Raw genomic sequence first — 20,287 nt, 5'->3', positions numbered from 1 at the left:
GCGGCTGAATATTATTTTGTTTCGCTGCTACATTAGGGTAGCTTAGAGCGAGCGTTTAAACAGCTCTTGAATCTTTTATCATTAATGAACTCGCTTTAACATTAACTTTTACCGCAATCGGCGAGACGCGGCATTAAAACGACATTAAAAATGTATGTACAGCATTTAAAGATTCCCATTTCGCGGTGCTCGCGTGCGGCCGATTTACGAAAGCTACTGGCCCCGTGCCCGTTAAAGCAGATTATGGTCGGGAAAAAAAATCAACAGCTCTTGGCGTTATGAGTTAATTTTGGAAGAATAACGCGGGCGTCGGTTAGTGTTTCCCTTTATTTTGTGTTCCGACCGCTCGGCTTGTTTAAACGGGTAACCCGGCGCAAAAAGCGTCCAGCCTACATTATGTAGCACCGCACAAATGTGTGCTGTTTGCAATGTATACGCTACGTAATTGTCGGACGATAAAAATCACTTAATGCTTTACGTTATGGCCCTTACACGATACTACTAACTGCGCCCACACTAGCTGCAAGAAATTGGATTAGCACTAACTCGGTAATGAGAATAGTTAAGTTACAACGTATTTTTATTCACACTGCTAAATGTAATTGTTATAATTCAGATTCTCTCATCAAATAGATTTATCATTACAGACACACTAAATATATCATAAATTTTAACAAAAAATGGCTCTCTTAAATCCATAATGTTTTATTATTAACCCATACCTTTCCCGACTTGTGAATAGATACACGACAAACGAGTAAGAAAAAGAATCTTTACAATGAAGACTTAAAATGATTTGAATAAAATTCAATCTAAGTAAAAGTCTGGTAAACCTTATAATTTAATGCATGTATATTTCGTAGTCACAGTTTGAATTTATTCATTTTATTTTTGAATGAAAATTATAAAGGGTAAAATGAAGGCATCTAAGTTGCGAGCGCCCGGTCTCAGACGTGTTTACAAGTTATGCAATAATTCAAACAGCGTACTACAGCAAATTTATGCCGTTGCACGGTAACATACTTCAATGGCTGCATTGAAAAGCATTTTATTTCCATGGACGCAGGCGACTAGTACGTAGGCGGCATTTTCGAATGCAGCCAGAGAGCGTTGAACGTGTTAGGTGGCAATATGAATTTATGATCATGTCGAATTAAATGCGTTAAAGTTGAACGTGATTCGGGGAAATACGCATTGGAATTTAATTAAGCGCTTTTAACACTTGACTGGCCGATGCGGGTTCTGGCGCGCCTGAGTGTTTATGTTTTCCACTGGCTGCCGCCGTCGCGCTGCGTACTTGTAAAATAAATTTTAATTTAATAACACACAGCGACAACTTATATTCAGATAATAAAGCGATTATACTGCGGTGCTGGTAAATCTCCTGGCAGATTATACTGATCGAAATAAATCTGAACAACGCGTTACATAATTTAATGTATTTAAATTGTAATACGATTAATGTTCAAAATAGATCAACCAGAATATAAAAGCTATTATAAAATATCAAAAGTAAGTATTAAAAAATGTTCGAAAGTTGAAACACTCTCTAGTTATTTAGAAAAAAATGTACTGATTAAAACTTGGGTAACTCTGAAATAACTTCTGTTATTAGATGACTTTATAATTACTACATTTTTACATCAAAGCAAAAAATGCGGTTACTCATACTGTTGTTGTACGCAAACTTTTTAAACTCTTAGACTTTTCAGTCCTCGTAACTGCGTCGTATTTGCACAATGTTTGAGAAACATTAAAACTCAAAGTATCATTTGTAAGGCTTAAGTTTTAAATAATGGTCCCTAAAAAGTTATCAACATAAATTAGAAAAATGAGCATCAACCCCATCTTTTCCTTTTTATTACAGAACTCACTGGTTTAATGGTACTGAGTCGGCCGGAAACTGATTCATAGGAAAAAAAAAACAAAAAAGAAAACGATGACTTATGAACGTTTTATGAATCGTATCGACATAAGTCTTGTGCCGTACAATCAGGTTCGGGTCCTGCAACACAACCTACCCTTGAACCACGAATGCACCGGACGGCATAATATTGTAAACTGAGGGGAAATGGTACTTACCAGCTCGATGATTTGCCTCACCTCCTGCAGGTGCCTGGTCTCAGTCAGTGTCAATCAAGTCAAAGTCTGGTTCTGTCAAGTCTATAGGCACCAGCGATTCTGCCTGAAGTTGCACCCGTATGCACCGTAAGGATTTCGAACGTGAAACCGAATTTCGCGCGACCCCGTCCGCTAATCAAAATTAACACGCCCGTTATGTCCTCGCGTTGTCGTACAAGCAAGCACTTTCAACTTTAATCTGCACACGTCTTTACCCGGCCGACTCGCTTGGCTGCTTGATTCCGACCTTTTATACCGCACCCCTCTCCGCAGGCCCCACGCCCGACTATACTGGAGAGAGATTTTCCATCTACCCGCCCGTACGGGAGAAATAAAATAGGCTTACCCTCACTAACCCGGGCCGCAGAAATTCAAAGTATGTTTGTATGAACGCATACGATCTGGACCGAACAAGTCGCGATAACACTTTTTATCATTATGAGCACTTAGTTTATAACTTTTATACTACTATTATACCATTTGTTAATACTTTTTGCGTCGAACAATTTTTTCGCTAGGCACAGGACAGGGAGAGATTCGCTGAGCTGACGCCCAACCCCCAGTGATGGAGAGGCACTAAAGGAGAAAAAGAATTCTTAAATCGTAAATCTTCTCAAAATGGAATTTACAGTGAATTCCATGTTGTCTTTGCCTCACTAGATGAAATTTAAGAGTCATCTTTGAGAGGCAGCTTCACGCAAATCCGGCCGCGACAAAAGGGACCCCTGGCGACCCGCGCTCTGCGGGTAAAGGAATTTTTAATTGGCTACGAAATAAAGGCCCGCACAACTTTTGAAAAGACTTTACAATACCACTTGCTACGGCCGTAGACAGTCTTACGTATTAATGTATTACATATTAACCGTTTTGAACTGTTGCAATCGATTTAATAATGAATAGTAAACGTCTTTTAGTACTTTTTAATTATAATTATTAATACAACTATCAAATCAAAACAAATTAATGTTCTGGTGTTATTGTAGAGTAATTCTGTAAAAATGTCATCGATTTTATTGTTTTATTCAAGTTATAATAATCTTCTTCTATACATATAATAATACTGGAGTGTCTGTAATAACAAAAATTCCAGAATAAAATTCTTAACTGAAAATAAATTGGCTTATTTTATAAAATTATATAAAATAAATGTATATGTAAAAGTAGCAAGGTATCTGGAATGTTTCTTAGTCGAATCGCTGTTCTTTCTTAGCTTAAGTTAGATACACTTGATAGAACGTTTCAAATCGATGAGCCTTGAAACAAACTTGAATGAAGAAGTTTCAATATTTCTTAATAAAATATAAATGAGTTAAGTTTAGCTATACGAGAACGATGAAATTGCTTGCAGACTCGATAGATATTCATAAAAATAAGAACAATCTTTAAAGAGTTATTTTAAGGAACTATATTTGATAAATAAATCAGTGTTAATAATATGTTTAAACCAACTGATTCTGTAATGTAAAATGGATTACCTATTTTTGTTTCAATATGGACAAGTTATACATTAATTGAATATTTTCATACATCAATAAAAATGCTTGCCGTAAGTCTTTAAGATTTCGTACATTTACAGTCGCAGGTTACACGCGCAAAAACAATAGGGGAACATGTGCACACGATTTTCGTAGTCGAATCGTAAATCGTAAGCAAATCTATAAATATTGATGACGTAGAAAGCTATTATGTTCAGGCGTACTCCCGAAAAACGTCGCTACACCGACAATTTTACGACGTAAAGACATGCGATTAACCTTACCGTTTAGAACAGAAACGTAAAATGAGGATTATACGAAGAATGGGAAGTACGTCCTACGAGTATACCTCGGTAGGCATTTAAAATTATTTGTCTCGGGATTTTTCGATTTATTTATACAACTGTGATACAAGTCGAGTATATCGTGTTGAATAGTGTAATAATGCAAACATTTCGAAAATTAATTAATTGAAACGTAAATGTAATATGAATATGTTTTAAAACACAAAGTAAATAAAGCAGTAATAACCGTGGCAATGGAACGGGATAACAGTATTAGAGACGATATAAGAGCATTGAATGTAAACACTACTGCGATCTTCCGCGTTCGTTTTATGTAAATTGAGAAAATGCTCTCTCTCTTCGCTCGATTTGCGAGGCTTCGGCTAATCTTCAGCCAGTCGACTACAATTTAATCAAAGTAAACAACGACGGGCGCTGTAATTTATCTAGATTATTTCGTGGCGAACGATAGTAATAGACTTTTTTCTCCATCTGTACAGAACGCGGGCCCGTAATGTCTCGCGTCCCGACATATAAAGATGATTGTTATCTACATAAATAACAAGACAACATGAACAGTCGCATGTAATATTTCTTTTATGAGATTTTGCGGAGTTCAACTTATCGATGTAATACTTTGGATATCATAAAACAATCGCAACAGTTGACCCATTCGTTGTTTGCAGTGATTTATTTGAGGGTTAGATTAATGGACTTTGAATGCAATAAAATCTAACTTGCACGTAAAAACCGAAATAAATCCAGATGTAGATTTATTTTCTATTTGTTTTCCAATAGGAATCTTGTTTAAATATTGTCGAACTTAAAAACAATGAATTGCATTAAATGCGATCAAATCGAATTAAAAAGTATTTTACCAAAATTAAAATAGATACATTTAAATATGAAATGACTAAAATTTTAATAAACCCTACTCAATTTGCACGTGTAAAAACGTATGAAAAAATTAAATACAGGCGTGACTTAACACTTTATGGTGACTGCAAAGGCCATTCGGCCGGAGGGCAAGCGAATTTATGTCACACTTGAAGCGACAATAAACCTTCACAAGAAATCAGAACTCACTCTCCTGACAGATATAACGCTCAGTAATAGGTTTGGGACGCTCGGGAGATATTGTATTATTAATTTAACCAATTTAATATTTAAGATTTATCGTACTGTTATTTTAATATCGTAATAAATGTGAATCATTTCTGCTTATAGTTTATTACTATTAAAATTTCGACTCGTAACATGTTATTATTTTTCCTGATGAATTATATCATTATCTATGTAGTGTTCCTTAGTAATGCGTATTCCTTCAGCAAGTATTAATTTACCTAACTTATTACTGTCCTTGTATATTTTGATTGAGTGCGATGACGTAGCATCTACTGTATGCCCCTTGTCAATAAATTTATCCATAGTATTTTATGGTATGTAATGTTTACCTTCTATATCTATCCTGATATATACTAACATAATAAAGCGTAAATACACGCTACTTTGTGGCGTAGGATGTCAGTATGATACTTTGGAGTAATTCTTTCTAGGCTTCTAGGCTTCTAGGCTATACATTTTCATGCTTTTAAACTTAGGGGTTAAATAAATTGGAAAACATTTATGTAGGGAAGAGACCATAAACTATAAGCTGTCAACATCAAGGAATCAAAATTGCCATGGAACGGTAATCGGTATCCAATGTCAAAGACCTTTGTTGTCATATGTGCATTTAAATTTTGACATTTCTTGACATTTGTCAAATGTACACAAAAAAGACGGTTTTATAATTTCATGCAGATGAAGCCGCACGGGAACAGCTAGTTTAATAATATATATGATAACTCACCTTTTTGCCATCTAATTCGTGTGTGCCTTGAGCTAAAACTTTGTCTACACTAGCTGGGTCGCCGAATGTGATGAAACCGAAACCCCTGGAACAAAAATATAAAATTAGAAAAAAACAATTATACAATATAGAACATGTAAGTACATATGTAATTACTTATAGATCTGGTTGTGGTGAGACCAATCGTACAATTGACCAGATACGAGACAACGATAAACGTTTCTCTAATGGAGAAACAGTATCAAGCGATGGGCGTTATAGTACTATAAAAGAACCACTATCTTTTGTTCAGTTTATGTTATTGCGCACTAACATTATTAGGGTATTTCGTTGGAATTGTAAATTTGACCTAAATTGCAGTTGCAAATTGTAAATATACATCTTTTTACCCACTAACTCTAATGAAGGTAATTTTAAAAGCACTTAATTTTACATTTATTTCTTTGATTAAATGAATAGCGTTTAACAAACGTGGAATAAAAATATTTTAACATTAACATAAAACTGAATTTACATCAATCTAATCTTTTAAAGTGCTGTTGTGTCCAAAAATAGTTTATTTCAAATGTTTCAAAAGACTACTTTAGTGTAAACAAAATTAAATTAAATTTTAAACTGCAAAGTGTAAAATTAGGGGTATGTCGTATGTGTATTGGAACGGTGCAAAAGGAGCGGACGAGTCGATAGCAGAGACCCGCTGATTGCGAGACGTACCTCGTTCCCGAGTCTTGCCTCTCTAATGACGTTTGTATTTATTTTGCTCAACCTTAAAGTGTGTCTTGAAAGTTTTTCGAGTTGAAACGAAATAGATTGAGCTGTTGAAACAGAAATCCGTTGTTGCAACAGATTTTTCATTCGCCCGCTTCATTCCTATTTCGTAATGGGATGTTGTATAAATAACTCGACAATAATCTAAAAAAGCGATTTAATATTATAAATACCTTTCTGAGTTAATTGAAAATACGAAAAATGATTTTTTTACAACTTGAAGATCAAATACATTTAGGAGAAAGCAGTTATAAAAAGGTTTTTTGGTTATGCAATTTTTGTTTACAGATAAAAATAATAAACGTCGGCAAAACTAACTTGGATTAATACTTACTAGCTTAAGTTTTGCGACGGAATAAATGCAACATTGCTACATAGTTCATTTCTTATTCGTTTTTTCCCAGTCGTCATTTCTTTGCATTAATACAACGGAACGAGGATAAAGCTCGGAAAAAATTAAATCATAAAAGATATTACATAATCATATTAGCAGCTATAAACATTTCATTACTAAATGGATTTAAATGTATATTTATTTATAGCTTTTGAAGAAGTGTAATGAGAGTTTACTCGTTGCAAATTTAATTTCGTTATCGGAAAAAATATGTACATTTTATTCATTGTTATTTACTACTTTATCTGTTTTTGTCATTTTTTTTAAATCACAAGAATAACGTGTACACTCTGGATTATAACAGCATCTAAACATACAAGTGGTAAATGTTTAACCGCCAAATAGAAATTTTTATTCATCGTATAGTTGAAAAATATGTTGGACAAAATAGTGCTTACAAAATATTAAAAAGAAAACTTACGCTATATAATGTTGCAAAATTCTTAAAAACGCCGTCAAAGTAAATATTTTCAGCGACTAAATTGAATAACAACACAGCGATTTTCAGTAAGTTGGTGCTGGCCGCGAACGCGCCGGCGATAAATAATAAAAAGCCTTCTCCACTTTAGGACTTGCAAAAATCACAATTTATAGAGCTTTTTAATTTCACTTAGCCGATCCATATTTTACATGTGGCTGCGAGCCGGGGCGGCTACGGACTCGAATTAATACTAAATTGAAATTGTAAAAATGGAAATACAATTTTCTCGTGGTACCCTCGCTCTTTGCTGGTGCCAGCGATGTGTTATAATAACACCTACCTAGCAATATGCTGAATATTATCTCGCTTTGCTGTCTTTGTAGAATACGTTCGTGGTTTATGAATGCATCTACTGGCAAAAATAGTTATTATTACTTTATTTTGACACACATTTCACACATATGTTAGCTTTTTAACTATTTTGATGTATTCTGTATTCTTAAAAGTTATTTAGCCTGTGTTATAAATCAATACCGTTTATCTTTTTTAAAATAACAATATAAACTTTGGAATTATGATTCAAAACATTATTTAAATATCTATTTCACAACTTTAAAATGTAAAAATAATACATGTTGTGTTAATAACTGGACAGTAATCAGAAATCAAAGTGATGTATTAACTCGGCTGCACGACGGCCATATTGGTAATGGCGAACACGGATTGATACATGGAAAAGCGGTGTTATAGGTAAGGTTATTCGGTACAAATTGGAAGAAAAAGAGCTAAAGAAGACTATGTTTTATTAAAGCATAATATGGCTGTGACTCCCATTCATGTAATTTTAATGTGGTATTTTTATTGCTAAATACTATCGTAATAAAATGACTTATTACTTCTAATAAATGCTAATCTAAAACGCTAAAACTAATATCACATTGGAATTTATGAAAGCAGTTAGTTTTCGTAAAATGTTTTTGATCTAGTATTTTAATTATCTTCATATATTTGTAGTGCGTCAAATTGAATACAAAAGATTTTTCTAAGATTCAGGACTTTGTAAATTACACAGACTGTTCGTTCACTTCAGCATACAGGGCGGAAGGGCGCTCGTGTATAGAAATTGAAAATAACGAGGGCCTCAGTTCACACCGTGCACCGTACCGGCTGTGTACGCTGCCACCAATAACGATTGACCTGTCTCGAATCTTCCGATTTCCCTTTCGTTATAAAATATTTCATCTACTACAAGAGGAGCGGGAGCTCATTCAATCCTGGCATCCCTGTGCCAGCTACGAGTGGAGAGGCCCTTTACCAAATGGAGTTACGTTCTACTTATCTTTAAGAAGACGATGCCTTATTTTCTTCCTACAAAGAGGAACTTAGTTTTCTGTTAGAAAATGTGCCAATAAATTTATATTATGAAGTAACACTTGCTTACATCGTTAAAGTACGGATATTATTAGATCAGGATATTGCCTTTTCCCTGTGAGAATATTACCATTTATAGTCGAAGATTACTGCGGTTCGGTGCCAATACGAAAAATAAACTAGGAATCCTGGTTGCATCAGGTGTAACTAATAATTCATCTTTTTATGTAATAAAATTAAAGATGTAGGTAAACATCATAATTTGAAAGAATAAAAATTAGATGTTTACATTATTTTTAGTATATTCCTGACAAATTAAATCGTCAGATATTCTTCAAACAACAAGTAACATCTAAGGGAGAAGTAATTCATTAAATAGAAAAGAGCTTTTCCCACTGCATTATCCTAATGGTGTGGTCAAAGGTAAACAGAATGAACTTGTAAGTCGTCTGAACTCACTCGGGACTTATTTCGAGTAACGTAACATATTTTTCCTACTTTAAAACTTAATTCTTTTTTGTCGTTGCTTTTAACTAATTGGATTGTTTACATAAATTTATAAACATACTTAAATACACAATCAACGATATTTTTTTATCAGTGAACCATTTAGCGATTAATATTAATTCCGGACTTTGCTAAAAATGACTTTACTTATTCTGATTCTGTGTTTACGACGCATAGAGCGATCACGGGGAAGGAGGGACGCGGCGGGACACGGGGTGCAACAATCAATCAGCGCAGAGGCGCTCGCTACGTCATTACCGCTCAAATCCATACGAAACTAACATCTTGTGAATTCATTCGAATTCTAATGTGCAAATTTCAATACAATCAGTTTTAGAAAGTTAACCCTACGTTGCTAGATGCTGCATCTCCTGCCGACTGCCGCTGTACAAAAAGTCGTTGAGGAAGTGCACTATTTCTCTGCACCTAGACCTCAAAGAGGAAGAAAAATATAGTCTTCATTACCTCTTATGTTTTCTTCCAATTTTCACAAAATAACCTTACCAATATGGCCGACGTCGAACTAATGCAAAACCCTTATATTTTTGACATCCGACTACTATCCGATTGTTAACATAACAAGTACAATTACGACATTTTAAAACCATGACATAAATATTTTAAATAATGTTTTGGATCACCATTACAAAGCTTACATGTCGTTATTTCAAATTATGACCAATGGTATTGATTTATAGCACAGACTAAATAACCTTCAAGAATACAGAATACATCAAAATAGTTAAAAAGCTAACACAGGGAAAGAACTGTTTAAAGTTATACGATAGTTTAGTTTCAGGTGTGCGCCCGTAAGTGCTTGTTACAATTGCACACGTTAAATACCGTTATGAATTTACCTCATATTGTTTAGCGATATGTTAGAGCGCACTTATCTGCCACTGTATTGTGGTTTCCTGTCCCTCAGTTATGCACAATGGAACTTATATGGCGAGAGCAGTAGCTCGGCTGACCGCGCTTCCTTAATTTATTGATGACCAGATTTTGATACCCCACCGCTTGGTTATTCTGTTACAAATAAAGGACTAGCAAGAATTTCGTTGACATAATTTTGAATAAATTTGAATTGTAGCAGTTATAAATTATACTTTTCAAGACAAACGTCCAATAGGTTCCTATATGTATGTCTAATACTGTTAATATCGTACAATACTAATGTAACCGTAACCTTTAAACACAATAAAACAATTATCGTAATTTAAAAATCATTATTCACAATAATAATTTTTCATCCTCTTTGTAATAGAATCACAATGAAGTCACTTTCTGAAATAACTAAAGCGGCAGCCATTTCGATATCCAAAGTGTTAAAGGAGTGTGAACGAATTCGAAATGAACTTTAATTGTAGTGCTCGCCTAACAATAGTGCTAGGTCAAATAAGCCCATTGTTTCGCTCGTATAGATCCGTACGATCGGAACGTACCCGATTATATCCGTTCGGCTATTGTATTCGAATGAAACTCGAAGAAAATAAATATAGGACAGGGCCGAGGTAAAACCCTAAACCGCAACGTCAGAAACAAATAGCGGTAACTCCCGTATTCATGGCTCATGGCTGCAGCCCCGGCTGGGAGCCGATAGCAATTACTGGCGGAATTAATATCACGCCCCAAATGTTCCTCGCACATTTATACGTATCGAGTGCAATATTGTCTCCCTTATTAGTTGCCGGAACAAACGATACCGCTGTCCTATTTCCAATCTCATTTCATTCTTCGATTAAAATCGTTTCTGGTTTAATCTTCATCATAATTAATATTTCTGTTATCGAAGTCATATAACAAACATTTTCCACTTCTATTACGTCTTATGCTATTTACTATATTAATACGAAGAACTGACGTTTTATAGGGAATTTAACTAAATGAAAAATTGAGAATTCAATAACACCTGCCATAATTTTACATTGCGTGTATCAGAAACATTGCTGCGGATTGCACTCTCGTCAATAATAATCCGTAGCGAAATTAAGTAATCCAATAATTAATCTAAATAGACCGTACAACCGAATGATTCAAAACAATCAGCCCTGCCGCAAAATACGTGCATTAAATGAAGTGAATGGCCGCCTCCGGGGATCCCTGATAAATTAAATTGATTAGAATCCCGTTCGACGCTGGCCGTCGATGTAGCTTCAAGTAAAAATAAAGTCAAGTGAAAAATAACTTGTATGAGGCATATTACTGAATCATATTTTCATATTTTTATTGTTTCTAGGGACCTACCTACCTATTAATATTAAGTAACTCTAACGATTAAAATTCACAATCATTAAGCGTTTAAAATTAGTTACTGGCACTAATGTTTAACTTAAGTTTTAATTTTTTTACATATAAAATTAGAAACGGTGAATTGTTAACTTAATACATTTGAATTAAAAATATGTTAAAGACTAATTGTTTAGAAACTATTAATGCTAACAAAACTATACCAATGTTATCTCTTTCAACTAAACTCCTAACTTAATTCGCAATCTAGTGCACATCTAAGAAACTGTTGCCAAAATGTCCTTTATAAAGGAGCTTTTCGGAGCTTTCGTCCGGGTAAGTTTTAGCCGGCGATTAAAATTTAAGCCCGAATTTAGACGACCTAATCTCATCGTTACGCTGCTCCACTGCACTTCGCAAGCTGACACAAATGAAAGACAATAAGGCTTATTTTATACAATCAAGCCAACCGGCGTCGTATGCCTACGAAGATGACGTGCCCGTTTGTCAAGCGCTCTGTATGTCGCCACCTCAAAGCTTATCGGCTGCAACACGCCTGTTTATTCATTACCAACCCACTATCCCAGACTCTAGTATAGAAACCTCGAATCTCGCGTTCATGTTCACTGAAGTTTGGCACAATTGTTTGAGCTAACATCGAGCAATATTACAAGGCCCTTCTCGCATAGCGTACATTCTCATATACATTCCAAAGGCGTAGTGCTTTATTTGCAATCTGTAAAGTGACAATGTATGGTGTAATTAACTTTAGAGGTAATTATGCATATGTATACGCAATTGTTAGTGTAACAAGCTCAATAATTCATCGCATATTATTTGTTTACACTCTGCACCGACATTGTTTACCGAATGACTACAAGGATACCGCGATAGAGGCCGATGTGTACTTAGTTAATAATTACATAAGCCGTCCATATTCTACATTATCAATTGATTAATAATAGAATTTAATATTTACAATACAATTACGAAATATAAAAAATGTTTACAGTACAGATTTGATGTTTGCTTCATTAAATTGTTTTACAAATTTAGGTGAATGTTTGTTGTGGAACTTAGAACCTGTCCCACCACTGGCTGATAGAGGCTCAGATAACTTTAAAAATGACGTTACTGTCTGATAAAGTATCAAAATTCGATATTTCCATCATATTTCACACGTTACATTGTTATCAGACAATTTGTAATTTGGTGGGACAGGCCCTAAATTAACAAAATAATATCTATACATGTGAATATTTAAATACCATAGACAATTTATTAAAGCAATTGTATACGCATTGATAATCACAGCGCAGTCAATAGCAAAATGCGTTGCAAAATTAACATCGTTAACAGATCTATTGTCCCCTTTATAAATACTTGATATTACTCTGATTTCATGTGTTCCAATTATCCGATAAAGTTCCGTAACGAAACAATATTACGCATATTTGCATAAATATTTTACTAATATAAAAAGACCACAATTTTCACGTGACATATTTTTATATTAAATACTCTGAATTGCATGAGCGTGCTTTTAAAATTCTTTTCATACGAATTTATCCGTAAATGCAATACACAGATTGAAAAGTAAATTTTAACGACTAATATAATATTCGCACTGAATTGTTTAATCCATTAAATATTTATCATAATTATTTTATGACGCACAATTATCGATATGTGATGCTTATTTTATGCTTTTCTGATATTGATATTTTCTCGAATTGATATTTTATAGACCTAATGGGGTCTATAAAATCGAAATTTGACAAAAGGTTAAATAAATCGAATATGAAATTTAATTCAAAATGACACATTAATGAAACCAATACTTTATATTGATATATTATATTCAGCTGTTAAACTATTCTGCGATGTAATTAATTTGTGGTTGGTATTGGAAAGCACTCTGCTAGAGATTTATGATTGAATACAAACAAATGTTAGTAGATGTGGTTGATATCGGCATTAGCCGCTCATTAGCGTGTGAACAGCTTAGCTCTATATATGGTTGCGATAAATTGCAATTAAAATAATACCGTTTAGATTAATCCATACAAAATACGATTAAAATCTACACATAATGCGGAATTATATCAACGAGTACGGTTCAACAGACTACGTGAATTAAAAAATTCGTAAACTAAAGGTTTAAATAGAAGTAGGGATTTTATTTATATTATTATACCTAAATACCTCGACAAACAAACAAGCGCGTAACTATACAAAATTGAAATTTAAAAATATCTTTAGCGTACAAATACAAAATAAAGTTCCAACATCACGTCGAAAATACACAGGAAATTATGTATAAATGTAATTCCCATTTCGTTTTATCCACTCTATCTCCTTTATAGCACGTAAATACAAGTTCGCGTGGTAAGAGGGTAGTCGACGCACAAGAGAACAATATTTATGACGTAGCGACGGGAATTTAGTGCAAACTGTTATTATTTATATTTCAAACTGATTTATTTAAACTTAAGATGTTACTTAAGTAAATAAACATAAATGTTAAAATGTATTTACTTAAATGATTAAAAAAATCATTTTTAAGCACTGCATAAGGTCAAAAAACAATTGGCCAAATTAATTCTAGACACATTATGAAGATATAAACTTTGAAGTAAACATGTTGTTAGATTGAAGAACAAATAAGCGAAACAAAGTAATTCACAACAACGAAAACAGACAACATAAGTAATTTTGATAAACACAAAATTGAATAGTGGGTGGGTGAGTTCCGGCGTCCGGCGTTCTCGACCAGCGCGCGCTATCTAAATCGCAACGTCCGCCAACAACGGGAGGAGCTCCGGCAACATTATTTCCATTTAGCTAAAATACATTAGGCAATAGTTAGCCATTAGGACGGTATTATTTGACCAGGCAAAGGTGGCGTGCCGTGCGGCCGTTTCGCTCCAGCGAAATTTACACTGGCAGATACATACCGGGCGAGCAGACGGCCCGATATTAAAACGTCTGCAGCTTTTGTGCAGGAAACTAACTGGAACCGTTTAGAGCGAGAGCCTCGACGTCGGCGGTGGAGATAAAAGTTTATGACTTATACATAAAACGATTTTCAAATCATATTTATGAATGTCGTCCGAACATCTGCAATGGCTAGTTCGCGAGGAAATTGAAACCGTCGGGTGCATAACGCTCTCACGAACAATTTAAGTTTGTATTGTGTTCAAGACGCCTTGGACGATGCGCTTTTTGCAGCGGCCAACGGACACGACCAACTTTATTGTTGTTTCGTGAGTGCCACCCTCTGGCTCGGCCCTTTGCAGTCGCGACGGTATCGACACGCTACATATATTTAATGACACCTGTTCCGACTGATGTAAACATGTTTTTGTCGAAAACGCAACAATAAAATGTGTGTACTTTGAATATTCTATTATTTTAATATTTCTTTAGTCGATACAAGTCTATGTAATAAAAATATAACGGAAATAAAATGTGACCACCTTCTTAATAAAATAGTCAAACAAAATAGCGAACAAATATTTAGAAAATAAAAATCGAGCACTACATTAAAGTTAAAAAAGTGCATTTGCGAGAAAGTCGGTAGTCGGTACAATGTTCTTAAATTTCCGTGACGTCAAGTGTGACGAGAGACGAGTTATATTTCCACAGTGTGGCCAAGTCAGCGAAACTTGAGTATAATATAATTTGCATGCGGGCCAAAGTAAAGACGTCAGCGGAAAAGTGAGTGCGTCAAAGGCGGATAGACGGCCTTTGTAATGCACTAGAGAAACTTAGCATCGATTATAAAATTACGCACAGAATTTATGTACTAAGACTATATTCGAATCATTATTTATAATAATGTCCTGCCATTTATTTAGAAAAAAAGGAGACAAAATGAAGTTTTTAAAACAAAATACTTAAACAATATTCGTTAAAACAAATCATTCCATAGGTCAAATAATTTAAGTATTCTTAGCAACTCTCGTCTATTACATTGAAGCCCTGGCAGATTTTTGAAGCGATTTACTTTTAATTGCTCAGCACTATTTGAAGTAAGTTTTATTCCTCTTTTAAGGTTCTACGACTTTAAAGGCTATAAAACTCAGAATGATCGCCATTATATTTTGTCCTTGTAAACTCACTTTGAGATTTCTTTCGTAGCATTTATAAGCACTTTGGAACTGTAATTAATAAAAATAAAAATAAACAAAGTTCGATTAAATATTTTTCACAGCTGTTAACATATTTGCATATACTTTTTAGCTACATCACACACATATTCAATATTAAAACATTTTACCATCGTATAATCAGCTACAATTTAATAAACTAGTTATTTTATAGTACTGAAATGAGTAACTTTCTACTTTGCGACAGCTCATTTGAGTTTTCTATTGCCCCTAAAATGTTTCTTGCATTAATCATTCTTAAAGTTGCACAACCGTAAAATTGTCCTCTAGCATTAAAATTCAAGTTGAACCTCAGAATTTTCGCACAATTAACAAGTTGTTTACTACAAAAACTTGCAAGTACAGTTTCTCTGTCGCGCTGTTTTAATTTACTCATAAAATTAACTGTTTAAGACTTTGAACGAATTATTTTTAGTTACCGAGTTACAAGCGACGTAATAAATTTACACAAGCAAGACGCTAACAAGAATTTCTATTAAGAAGCAAGTTAAGAATGCAGACGACTTAAGATACACACACTCGTATGTAACACCTCGATAAGTTTAATTAAAATAAACGTTGCGGGAGAAATAACAAGCTCCTTAAGTTCACACAGAGAGACACAGAGCGACACAGACGCAATCATACTAATTTTAATCTCAAAGACCCATTACTGAAAATGAGACGCCCTTTTAATTTTCTCCAAATCACCGGAGCCCGAACTCTGTTTTAATTCGACATGGAGAAGGAAAGACAACGATCAAAAGAACTAGCGGGGGCTAGGAGGCGGTATTTCCATACGCGAGGGGCTTCGCTAACGGCGCGGTGTTAGTTCGCAACTGATTACATTCCTCGCCTCCGCTGCGAAGGACTGGCAATGAAGTAACGACGAATAAACTTCATTACGCCGAGTTGAGCATGGAAAATTATACGTAGGAATTATCTTCGAACGACGGCGGTGGCACGTACTAATACATACGCGAACATTTCGCGATTACGGCCCAAGGCTCCGAGGACGATAGCGCCGCCTTGCACTGTAATTACACGTCGGCATCGCTTCCATGTTGTTAAGTGTGTTTCAATGATCATCCCTGTGCATCATTCTTCATTTATTTTCAAATGTCATTAAAATCTTGCACGTTTTTAATTAAAATTATTAACAACGTGCTCTCTCAGTTCATTCTAGTGTATGTGAACTTTGAACTCCATCTTCATTAGCCAAGTACAGTTTTTCAATTATACATACGTACATCTGTCTGAATTTTATTACATAAACATGTTATATAGATTAAGAAAAATATATCTTTATACATTCTACTCATGTAGCTATATCACAACTACGATTTACATAGTCGCTATCTAGACTACAATTTTTTAACTATTATAATAACGAACTTATTGGTACAAAAACCTGATGTAACAATACCGTTTTGTTCATAATAATACCGAAACGCCGTAAGCGTAGGTTTTTAATTATTATTGTATAAAAATATTTTTCTTGCTGTTTTCGATGCCCACGATACAGGCATTGCCTAGTGTGGGCATCACTAGATCAATCGCATTTTATCCATTATTTGTATTTATCTTTTAATTGGTTATAACTTTTATTGTTAATTGTTAATCTGTTTTCAATAAATTTCAATTTTCAATTTTTTAAATTTTCAACCATATTTAAGATACATAGAATGAAGTATGTATAAGTAATATGCTTTACTTTACCTGCTATAGTTTGTCAAATCTCGATAATCAAACAAAACTCATCGGTTTTTGTTATCCCTAATCAAACTAATCTAATCTATAGGTGTGCTTGATAAACTGTAAGTAAGTTAAAGTTACTCAGAATCAGGCGCACGAAACGCCTGTTTGCTAACAAAGGCACCAAACAGTGATCGTGTTTACTGCGACGAAATAAGTTTTAATTAATGGATTGGCACCGGGAGCCATGCGTACCTATTGGGGATAGAGTTCTGTAACAAATAATACGTCAAGCTCCCGCCGCTTTTATTAAGAGCTAAGTAATTACGCAGTATAAATGAAAACGTATATGTTTGCGCGCTACGGTATATTTCAAATAACAAATAAGTATTCGATATATTTGAGTACAGGGTACATTTTCTCAATGTTTTTGATTTACGATCGTTATACTCGAAGGCATATATGTTGCTGGATTGCTCAACTTTCTAAGCTTTGAAAATTATAGACATTTGATAAAGATGACATAAATTTTATTTTATTGTTGGACATTTAGATCGGATTGATAAAAATAGTTTTTAAGCTTTCTTTCATCTTGCACCACTGTCGTACTGTTTGCGAAGTAAATCTTTCGCCAAAACATAATATTCGAAGGTGCATGATATCGAATCTTTGTCGACACGTTTGACTTGGAGCAGAACAAAAGCGTAAGAAAAACAATTTGCCGACATAACTAATAACAGGAAGTCACCTCGTTATTCACAAGTGAATGGTACGTCGACAATCTCGCGAGCGCTCCCTCCACTTCTCGACTTAATGAATGAGAATAATTTTGCCAAAATACTTCGGAGAGACGGGACACACGCCCCGGGAATTTTTCAATTTGCAACTGACATAATGTAATAAGAGTTACACCGTTAGGACGCCGACGCTGCGTAATTAATAACCTGTGAAATATTACCTGTTACAATAAATTTTGTGGATAAAAGTTGAGTGATAAATTTAAATAACAAGCAGACGGCGCAGTCGGCGCGAGTCGCCGAAATACTTGAGAATAGTTGGGCTGATAAGTACTTGTAGATATGTTAAGTCCTAACGTAACCGGTAGACACCAGCATAGATCTGCAAAACTCAGTATAGATCGGCAAGTTAGTTCGTATACCTAATGAACGCGTGGAATAACTTCATGAATGCTTGAATAATGTATATCTTAACGAGATGTTTTTCTTCAACGAATCTCATTAACCCAGTTACTGATTGTGTGAATGTAAAGTGAGGTAACATCTTGTATTCCTCGAGATGTCCTTAACATTGCTTACAGATTTAAACATATAATATAATTCATAATGAAAAGGGTGGTATTTTAATATTTTACTCAAGCAAAATGTATGAGTATTGATCTAAAATTTTATATTAGTGTAAGTTGTAAAATAGAAACCTACAATCTGCAAAATGAACATTCAATTCAACCATTCTTAACAAATTCAATTATCTGAAAACAATAAATTTCATATTAATGCTGCACTTTCCATTACAATGTATATAACCCGACTTCAGATTTAACAAACCTTTATAGTCTATCTCGATTTTAGCCCGCATTAGTTACATAATCACATACAGATGACTGGCTAAAATCGAATTCCCTTTATTACATCCATAAAATTTACCGATATTATCTCAAGCGGACCAACTGGGCTATAAAAGTAATCCTTCTATTTTAATGGTCCTCCGACCTGCGGGATGCAACTATGTGTCCGATTGGCGCACCTCGGTAGACGATTGCCGGCATACGGGCAGGCGATTGTAATGCCCTTTATGACCTGACACATCTGATGCAACGATCATTAAAATTGTTTACCAGTAGCATCATTTTATTAATATCTGCCCTTAAATTTATATATCTTAACATTATTATAATGACAGCTCCTTTACTTTTTCTTAGATTTATACTAAAAGGTGTTCAAGTATTGATACAAATAATATATCCTTATTATTCAATAGTCTATAGTTACAGCCAAATCGGCTTGAACCCCTGTTTTTTCTGAAAACAAACTCACCCTGAAAACGATAAAAACTTCGTGAATAATACATTTATTTTCATCTCATACCAACAAAATTATTTTTTGCAATAAAATTTATGAACAATGGCGTTACATCTTTGCAGAACTAGAACCGATATAGCATTTTAAAAATTCAAATAAAATTCTTCGCCCCGCGTTGTTTAATCGGCGCGTTAAATTCGAGAGAAGTCGAGAACATATCAAATATTAAACTGGCTCGAGCGTTGTTACGGAAAATTGGATAATATCGCAGTCATGCATCTAAATCTAAATACACCGGAGCAAAGATAAAAAATTCACCTAAAAAATATTTCTTGCGCTAATTCCTTTTCCATCGAACGCACGATTGAGTGCGAATTTCTTATTCTTGAATCCGTGGAAGCTCCATTAATCATGCGGAACTGTAGCTTCACGGTACCTCCGAAAATCTAATTTCACAAACAAAGAAAGCGAAAACCTGTCTACCTTTATCAATCAAAACCGTTTGAAAATTGTATTCCGTTAGTTCGCACTGCGGAGGCGCGCCACGGAGACAATTGGAAAAATGTATCACGAATAAAAAGTCGTATTGGAACGTAATATCGAGAGAACGCGACGCGGAATATTCTTGTCAAGTGAAAATAAAGGGTCGGCGAAATACACTGACAGGTTGTGAGTGGACAGTGGTCGTCCGGACGGGCGCAAGTCTCGAATAAATAAACCGGGCACAAATAACACCGCCTTCACGTACACCATTGCCCCGCGCTACAAAAAATCTATCCGATTCAACACTGACATGTTTAGTTAAATCAAAAAACAAAACGTGGTTTAAACTTTATGAATATTCTTTTGTTTTTTTAGAGATGACAATACGTTCTAGTGTAAAGGTATGAACAAAAAAATCGATATCACTAATAACTACGGTTAAAAATGTACTTCGATCTATAATTCGAATCGCATTAAATTGTTTTACGTGTGGTTTTATT

General features: G+C 34.5%; 1 protein-coding gene across 2 annotated transcripts in view; it reads right to left on the bottom strand.

Moving 5' to 3' along the window:
* Positions 1 to 20,287, bottom strand: part of LOC106109455 (RNA-binding protein Musashi homolog Rbp6) — a 228,009-nt gene that overhangs the window by 187,882 nt on the left and 19,840 nt on the right. For both annotated transcript variants that reach the window (XM_013290962.1, XM_013290965.1), the window contains exon 2: positions 5,733 to 5,817. In XM_013290962.1, coding sequence (XP_013146416.1) covers positions 5,733 to 5,817 — 85 coding nt within the window. The remainder of the gene's footprint in view (positions 1 to 5,732; positions 5,818 to 20,287) is intronic.

This window comes from Papilio polytes, unplaced genomic scaffold (genome assembly GCF_000836215.1).
Source record: "Papilio polytes unplaced genomic scaffold, Ppol_1.0 DF821289.1, whole genome shotgun sequence".
Classification (NCBI taxonomy): domain Eukaryota; kingdom Metazoa; phylum Arthropoda; class Insecta; order Lepidoptera; family Papilionidae; genus Papilio; species Papilio polytes.
The sequence above is the reverse complement of the archived record's forward strand: the minus strand, read 5'-3'. Positions and strand labels throughout refer to the sequence as shown.